At 41.3% G+C, this 9,427-nt stretch overlaps 1 protein-coding gene across 1 annotated transcript in view; it reads left to right on the top strand.

Annotated features, from left to right (window-relative positions):
• The first annotated feature begins 551 nt into the window (after window positions 1-551).
• LOC109301575 (A disintegrin and metalloproteinase with thrombospondin motifs 16-like) overlaps window positions 552-9,427 on the top strand; it is a 32,972-nt gene continuing 24,096 nt past the window's right edge. The window contains exons 1-4 of the mRNA XM_019522810.1: window positions 552-578; window positions 5,009-5,282; window positions 6,648-6,847; window positions 7,661-7,744. Coding sequence (XP_019378355.1) covers window positions 552-578; window positions 5,009-5,282; window positions 6,648-6,847; window positions 7,661-7,744 — 585 coding nt within the window. The remainder of the gene's footprint in view (window positions 579-5,008; window positions 5,283-6,647; window positions 6,848-7,660; window positions 7,745-9,427) is intronic.

Here is a 9,427-nt window from a genome sequence, read left to right as displayed (position 1 = left end):
CCCTTCCTTTTGGCTACCTCCTTTTTTTTTTAACCTGAGGCTGAGAAAAGGATAAGGAGGGATGTGACCTGTTCCTAAATTCCTAGTGTCCTGTTTGGCCATTTGGAGATTAAATAACATATTTGCATGCCTCTAAGAGCAAATATCTTAGAAAAGTGCTAGGTATTTAGTTAAATGAATTTATAACAGATGCTGAGATTCACTCTTGCCTCTAAAGTTATCTAGAAAAATGGATGAAAATATCTGGGGATGTGCTAGAAATGAAGCTGGAGCATTTGCTATGACAGACATTCCTGTTGTTGGGCAGGGGAAGGAACGGGTGGCTGGCCACATCCCTCCCCTGATCACTACTCAGAAAGGAAAATCATATAGGTCTTAACAACAAAGAGAAAAAGCGAAAAACAGCCCAAGACAGATGGGAATGGTGGGGCCTAGTTGTTGCCTCATGGCATGGAGGAATACAGGTCTTGTCTGTTATCAGCCTTGCTGACTGGTTGGCATTCCTAGGATACATTTCAAAAGCAAGGACGACTGGAAACTGACACGTGAAAATGATTGCTGCCAGCATTCAGACAGAGGTGACTGACTGACTGGTTTGAAAACCAGACAGATTTTATATGTGACCATGTCAGGCATCTGGGTACAGGGTAATTATGCAACTGTCTAGGGGCTGACTTAGCAGTCACCATCCCAAGTCATTGCCTGATGAGCTGAGCTAACAAGACAGTAGGGTATTTACCTGTTTCATTGAAGTTATCACCTTTACTTGTTCTTAAAAAAGTATCAGCCATTCTGTGGACAGTGAGGTCACTTCATTTTGCCAGCTCAGTGCAAGAATCCAGCTTGGGGGTTGAGCAGCCTCCATCTGCCACAGAAGTGACCTGCCAGTATCAGAGGAGGTGTAAACACCTGTTGAATAGATTTTCTTTTTAAGAAAAGCTGAATAGTTGTGAATGTCAGCAAAATACTTTTTAAGCTGCCTAAAATCTGAATTAAACCTACCCATCCTTAATATGGCCCTTTGTACTTAGACATCAGCTGACACAGTTGGATTAAAGGAATGTAGGACTAGAAGAAACCTTCTGGGCTCTCAAATTCAGTCCCCTGCTATGGCAGGTGTGATATCATACAACCCCTTCCATAAGTTTCTTAAATGCCATCTTGAAAAAAGCTAGGTTTTCTGCCCACACCATGCCAGGTAAAGAAAGCTGTTTCAGAACTTCATTGCTCTACTGGTTAGGAATCTTCTGGTATGTCAACATCATTATTACAGTTGAATGCCTCCCCTGATTTATTTATCCCCCTTCAACCTTTGTTTTGCTAGATTAAGCATGCTAAGATCTTTGACTCCTCTTACAGGATGGTCTATCCCCCTGATCATCCTAATGACCTTTCTTTGCACCTGTTCTAGATTGATCTCATCTCTCTTGAATGCAGGTGACCAGAACCATATACAGTATTCCAAATGAGGTCTCATAGCTGCCTTGTACAAACGGCACTACTAGCATCCTGTCTTTAGTGGAACAAGTTCTATTCATCCTAGGACCACATTTTCCTGTTAGCAGCTGCAACCTATTGGCAGCTCATAGTTAACCTGTAATATGCTTTGATCAGCTGGTATACCTAGCATCTGCACCACTTCAGTTGTTTGCAACTGAGGAGCTCTCAGTGGATGCATCTACATGTGTGCTTTACTATACGTGCACTGGTATCAGGGTGCAGTAAAGTAATTAATTCTGCTGCTATCTTACAGCAGAGTAATTAACTGTGCTGACATGCACATGTAGACAGTGACTGGATGGGGGCCAGACTCCTGTCTGTCACCTAGCTACATGACTCCATAGGTACAGCACCCTTGTGCCCCAGCCAATCCCTCTAAGGCCTGACACTACCACCAGGAGCCCAGGGCTGATGCCCTATGACCCCTGCCATGCTGGGTCTGCTCCACTTTGGCTTGAATTGCTGCTGTCTTGGGCATATGTGTAGACATTGACCCTGGAGCAGTTTACTCCAGCTTGAACAGCTCCACAGTTTATTGCTTCACCTTAATTTCACATGTAGATGCACCCAGTTTGTAACAGAAGTTTTTACTTAGTCCCTCAGTTCATGGCCTTGCATTTTATACCACTTAATTTAATTCCATTTCTATTACTCCAGTATTATTGCTATTGGCAGGTGCAATATTTTGTAACTATAAAGCTTAATTAACCATCTAGGTAACTGTGTTTTGGACAGTCATCTTATCTGGTTCTTTGACTTTCACATATTTTTTAGGTGGAACCCATCCCCCCCACTCCTCTTCCCTCCCCTTCTGCCAATTCCTCTTCTTTGCAGATTTGCATGTGTTTAGTGGATTTTCATTGTGGAATCACTTTTGTGTTGTAGGGCAGTAAATAACATAACAAGTAGGAAGTTTTAGCTTGTGTTTGTTGTTAGGGTACAAATTATTATAGCAAGCTGTTACAGGTTTTTGGGCAAGAGGTGTGGGAGCATATGGCTTTATATTAGTGTAGCAGCCTTGCATTTTGGAGTTTGGGTTGAGTCCCAGGCTTGAAATCTTGCTGTTTTGATTGGTGGAGCTCACCCCCCAATCAGGAGGCAGCAAGAGGAGTTCAGTCATGCCCCCTTCCTGAGGAGAGGGGGAGAGGAGTTCCCACCCCACCCTGAACCTGATTGATTCATTTGAGTCCAGTCTTTTCTCCCGCCCAGGCGGGGGGTTGGACTTCAAGATCTACAAGGTCCCTTCCAACCCTACTTCTATGATTCTATGAAGACTGAAACACTCAGGTCTGGAAGACTTCAGGGGCAGAGCCCTGGAGCATATAAAAAGAGCTGTGTGCCCAGCATGAGCAGAGCACGTTCGGGACAAAGAAGAGAGAAGAGCAGGGCTTAGAAGAGCTGAGGAGAGCTGCTCAGCAGGGCGAAGCAGTAGCCCAGAAGCGCCCTGAAGACTTCTATCAGCGGGGAACAGCAGACGGCTCAAGCGGTCAGGCTCTCGGTGTGCAGCATAGCACACGGCGTCCAGACCCTGGGAGCTGTGTGAGGTGGCTCAGGTCTGCAACCTCTTGCATGTGGCCTGAGACACGGTGCACAGGCCAGTGCATGGAGTAGGACCTTTGGAGCGCTTGGGCGGCTCAGGTCCTCAACCCTCAGAACGAGGCTGGGAGCTCAGTGCAGGAGGGGCTGCACGGAGCGGACCGAGCCTGGTGCTGCACGAGGCATTCCAGGCCTCTGGCCCATAGCAAAAGGTTGAGTCCAGAGAGCCAGACGGTGATTGGGCTACTGAGCCAGCAGACAGGGCCAAGCCAGAGGCCCCAGAAGCCCTGCATAGCGGAGCCCTGTTCCGGGGAACAGTGACTGCCCCCCCCACCCTTCCTGAAGCCCACTGCAGGCAAGAGAGCAGCCTGGCACAGAGGATGAGGACCACCCTCCAGGCCTGGGTGCTGTGAGTTGCAGGGAAAAGAGGATTCCCACAGGGGAAGGGAGTCCCACTCCCTGGTTAGTTAAGGGCTCCTGAAAGGGGAGGTCCCACTGAGTGGGCCCCCCTAAAGTTACCAGCTTCTTTGTAGGGCTTGGCAAAAGCCCAAGGGCATTGGAGTTTCCCCTCAGGATTGAGTTTATCTTTGGGGTTTATCTGTTTCAGATCAGATACTTACCTGTGACTTACCTGTATCTGGAGCACTGGTATAAGGTTTTATGTCATTTACCCAGAAGGTATTGTTTATGTTACTGGTTAGATATCTTATAAATATATACATTGTACATATGTTCATATCCATGTTCCTTTCCCTTGTAACAAGTTAATGTAAATAAATGTGTATATAGTTAAGTCCCCTGACTGTCCTGGCCTGGTTCTACAGGGATGGAGGGAAACTGAGCGGTCTGCAGTTCCCCCACAGCACACCTGCCAGCTAACAATCCCCTTCACTTGGAGAAGGGGAGTATATACCCGAGTTATCTGGGCTACATTAGGAAACAGAGAATCACAGAGATGGTAAAGACCAATTAGATCATCTAATATTTTTTCTGCCAAGATCAGATTATTCCTAGCAGTATACTTCTTCAGGCTTTGTCCAGTTTACTTTTAAAATGTCTCAGATGAGGAGGTTATCACTACTTCCCTGTTGACTTGTCCACAGACTTGATCTAGCACACTGCAAGTTTCTCCTGATACTCAACCTTCATTGTATTCCTCTCAGTTCCATTCTACTAGTCCTAGTTATATTCTGATATACAACACTGAATTTTCTTTCTCCCTGTGCATTGTCAGTTCTACTCTTAGCTGTTTCCTTGCTAACTTATTCATACTGACTCTCTTAATTCTGCTTCTAGGGTCAAATCTTGCAGTTCTCTATTATTTCTCTCATGGTACATCCAACTGTTTTCTTAGTCTCTTGCTACATATTTAAGTATCATATCCCAAGCTCTGTGTTCAGGTGCAAAGCAGCCAGGGCCATAAATAGAAGAACTGCTACTTTCTTCCTCTGTCATAAAATGAATTTATATATACTACCCAAAGTTGCACAGACCCTATTTGCAGATTTATTCTATTGCAAGTTCAGATCTGAACTGGCTGTCTATAATCAATGCCACTTCAGCAGCATTATAGTTTCTGAAGTTTTTCCCTTGGTGGTCTTATTTTTTAGATTTACTTCTTTTTGTATTAGCTCGCATATTTCCAAGTTAAAATCTTACTTCATTTTCTCGTGATCCCTGTCTCTGTTCCGAAAAACACTGTACTAATTTTGTTTAATTGTATTATGGCAAGTAAATACAAAGACTTTGTATTGCCTTTTTGTAAGGAATACTTTTTTTCCTATTGATGGAGCGTGGAAAGTGATAGGATCTTCTTCAGACTGCGTCTGTTTAATGTGTCTCATGCATCTCTGAAAAAAGCTGTGTGGAGTAAAATGAAGGAACACTATTTGGAAACTGGTGCGGGGAAAAATGACACGTTAATAAAAACACGTGCCTTGAAATTCATTTTTTGTTGTTGTCATTTCTCTAGTCAGGTTTGATAAGAACCCAAGAAGCAGATTACTTCTTGAAACCACTACCTCCACACATAGCACAAAAGCATAACTATTCTGCACCAGATGGACACCGCTCCCACGTGTTGTACAAGAGATCTATAGAAACCCAAGTACCCAACAATAATGAGGTAACTGTGATTGAGAGACAAAGGGAACTGGAAAATCACAACACATATTTTCAAGAAAATCAGCGCCATCACACGCATGGGCGACTGCAAAAACAGCACTTTTGTGGGAGGCGCAAGAAATGTATGTAAGGACATTTTTTCCGTATACATTCACATTTTTTGAGTTATTGTTAACCTACCACATGTTTTCATTGCTGTTCTCTATGCAAGAGCACCCATCTTTTAAAAGCAAAGCAAATTATTTCAGGTAACAGCTAGAGGTAGGGCTAAACTGCAGTTATATCCAGGATTTGGATACAATTCGAGTTGCAAAATTCAGCTTTGGACCTGGAATTCCCAAAGGCTGTGTGTGGGGCAAAGGGATTTGCTTATATATTGTTATATTATATTATATTATATACTGATATATTGTTAGTACCAGTCACAAGAAGGGGAAAATTTTACCTTTGTAATAATAATTGTTATGAATATTCTGATTAGTCAGGGACATGTCTTAATAATATAGTGAATTTTTCCTTGTCAGAGTGTTAGCTTATTAATGTCTTTTTTACACCTGGCACTGTCCTGCAGCTTTTCCATGTTATTTTTTCTAATTAAATTGGTAGTTCTAAAAGGCTGAGGAAAAGGTGAAAGCTCATACAAAAATCTGATTGTAGGACATGATGGCCCAGTGTCTCAGCCATTAATAATAGATTATGATCTGGGGCTATGAGACAGTGGAAGAATTGTGTAGCTCTTTTGATTTCCTACGTGTAGTCATACTGACTCTTCTGCTTGGAGCATATTTCTCATAAGTTGGCCTCCTGCATGCTCCTGATACCAGGATCCAGTGGGCAGGGAACACCTATATTTGACAAGGGCCATTGAGAAGCCATTGTTGTAAACTTTCTTTAATTTTAATTACTGCCAGTCATGAGAGGACAGTGTGTTTTATATTTGAGCTACATACAGGTAGCCAGTGTATACTGGCATAATGCAGTTATTTAAACAAGCCTTATTTAATTTCCAATCATATAATGACTGTATTTATTTGAGTAATCTGAGTTTTCTGCAGCTTCTGATTTTTTTCCAGCTAATTCAGCATGCTGTTCTATTATAACAAATCAGTGATGAATACAAAGTTATGTTAAATTAGTACATCTGTTCATAAGAGCTGGAAGAAAGAAAACATTGTTTGCCTTCGAACATTTAAGTATGCTAAAGAACAAATCCCAAGGAGTTTGCACAAAGATACTTCTACAACATTTGGCATTCAGCAGGGGACTGAATACAGAATGTAACTCGATTCCAGTTCTTTGCAGAATTGTCTGTGATCTTCCTTTGCCATTTATTCCCTTGATTTCATAGACCAAGATACTGTGATGAAATGGCAGTACATGCCAATTAGTTGGTTGCATATAAACATAAATGCTTTGATTTTTTTTGGCTTACTTCTGTTGTATGAAGCTTTCTGTCTTCCCTATCTCTCCTTTGTTTCCTTTCACAGATATGCCTAAACCTCCAGAAGAAGATATTTACATCTTACCAGATGAATATAAGTATCCAGTACGAAACAAGCGGTCCCTTCCAAAGGCCCACAGGAATAAAGAATTGAATGTGGAGACTCTAGTGGTAGTTGACAAAAAGATGATGCAAAACCATGGCCATGAAAACATTACTACCTACGTCTTGACTATACTCAATATGGTAGGATAGCACTTCTTGTTGAGGCCAACTGGGTAATTAAACCTTTCATAATATGCTATTTTTAGTATTTGCCATTCTTACATCATTTCCCAGTTTGTTGTTTATGAGCCATAAAAATCCTAACAGAGTGAATTTGCATGAAACAGCAACTACTGATTACTCATTTTGTATTGTTACAGTTGTTTACCCAGCAGACCATTAAATCTGGCAGAAAGTGGCAGTAAAAATTAACCTGAAGTGCTGTTTATGAATCACAACACATTTTTGTCTTATAAAAGATAAGAGTTGTAATACAGGGTTAGACCATCTGTTTATTGGGCAGCTGTTGCTTTTTGGAGGTTAGAAGTTTGTTTTGATACCTGTGCTACATTTGATTAGGCAAACTGAGGAGACTATTCGTTTTAGAAAGTTAATAGATTTTAATCCACAGTTTCATCTATTTAGAATCAAATTCATTTTTGTTAATTTAAACAGATTATTTTTTTAAATGTACCTGATCTTTAAAATGAATGTTATCTTGCCCTTGAGAATTCATGTTTATAACCATCTATCAGTAGATATAATGGTGATAATAGAGGTATAACAAGCAATTTTTTTGCCCTAGGCTGTGTGGGACAGTCATCCTTGTGCTTCCTCTTAATCAGTGCATAGAACTATTACTCCACTTAACCCACTGCTAGTTATGCTACAGTGTGATAACATTATTATATAAATATATCAGTTGGAATAGATTTCAACTATGCTAAAATTCTGGCTTAAAGCAGACATTAAAATTTAACTAATATTTCAATTGATTTGTTGTTAATATTGTAGGTGTCTGCATTGTTTAAAGATGGAACAATAGGAGGTAATATAAATATTGCAGTTGTTGGTCTGATACTTCTGGAAGATGAGCAGGTAGGACCAAAACTTTTCCTTTCTCGTGAAGAAACTTTATACATAATCTTAATGTTTCCTTTTTATTAACGTACTGGAAGTTTTGGCTTCTTTCTCTCTCCCCCAGTTGGATAAATATATGGTATGACTTTTTGGTTGCTGTACAGCAAATATATGGTTGCTGTACAATCAATATGAATATTTTGCTTCTGGAGGTATCATTTGGTAACTTGCCTATCAATTTGATTAGTAAAGAAGCAAAAGAGGAGATGAGATTATGTGCACTGCGTTTTTATTAAAAAATAAAAAAACATTAAAATTAAAAAATAAAATGAAAATTGTATACATATATTTATTAAATATGGCTTAAAATAATCAATACAGCATTAATAATGTAGAAGGAGAAAGACCTCCCCCCCATGCTCACCACACACACATACTATTCCCTATGGGTGCTGACAAATGTAAAACAAAAAAACCAAAACAAAACAGAGCTTTACTGGAAGAGGAAGCATGGTAGTTTGGCCTGACTCCCCAGCGTCTGTATAGATCTGGTGCTTCAACAGGGCATTTTGGCACTTTTAAATCTAAAACTGGTTCAATCAATTATTAGATAAAAGCTCCAGAAAGCCCAGCTGAAGCACCTGATCTATACAGATGTTGGGCAAACTGGATTAAATTAATGTGGTGCCTCTTCTGAGCTTGTGCTGTGCTTGGTGTGGGGGTGTGCTGATCTCGAACTAAAGCGCTGGGTTTTTTAGTTTTTTTTTTCACATCTGAAAACAGCCTGTGTGCGCGCGCTGTGTCTGTGTATGTGTGTGTCAATCCTCTGGACCATGGTGTACACATAAGAGGTCTAGTCACATGTCTGATGAATCTGTTTGTGGCTGACAAGCCCAATTAGAAATGACACAGCTTGTTACAAGTTTCACAGATCCATATGTTGTCCGAGTTGGTGTCCAAATATACAGCACACTGTTTTCTTCTTTCTCGCTTTGCTTCCATCTGAATCAAAGCCGCTTCATGTTGAACTGTACCCAGTACCAGATGTTCCTTCTGGATTAGGCAGGGTTCTGTGCACTCCTCCCAGCTTTCTATGTTGATGTTGAACAACTTCATATCTTTTTAACACTTTGTGGTATCTCCATAGTAGGCCTGTGCAAATAGGGATGTATTCAATTCAGATTTGGCCGATTTCGAAGACAGTGATTCGATTCAGAGATTTGGATCACTGTCCCAAATCTATTTGGCCAAATCAGCTTTGGAAGATTTGGCACTGATTTGGAGAGATTTGGAGATTCAGTCATAGACTATAATGGAGAATCACTGAAAGAACTATAACTTTGTCATGTTTTGGCAGATTTGGATTACAACAGCAGGGATGGTAGCCCCTTCTGAAGGCATGAAGCCTGTCATGTTTCAAGGAGATAGGTGCAGGGGTTTCTGAGAAACTGCACCTCAAGGTGCAGACAAGCAAAACTTGTGATGTGTGACTTTGTGTGTGTGTTAAGGCACACAGGATGAAACCAGCAGGGATGGTAGCCTGTAACAGGGGGCCTTCCCAGTGCTCAGGCAGAAACAGCTCACAAAAGGGACAGAAAGGCTGCAGACAGAGGCTAATGTGGTGTTTCTGTGTCCCTCCCCCAGAGCACTGTGGTTGGAAGGGGACTCAGGGGAAAGATCAGTCACTGGCCAGCCATAGAT

The sequence above is a fragment of the Gavialis gangeticus genome, unplaced genomic scaffold (assembly GCF_001723915.1).
Source record: "Gavialis gangeticus isolate Ggan-Ray unplaced genomic scaffold, GavGan_comp1, whole genome shotgun sequence".
Lineage (NCBI taxonomy): Eukaryota > Metazoa > Chordata > Crocodylia > Gavialidae > Gavialis > Gavialis gangeticus.
The sequence above is the reverse complement of the archived record's forward strand: the minus strand, read 5'-3'. Positions and strand labels throughout refer to the sequence as shown.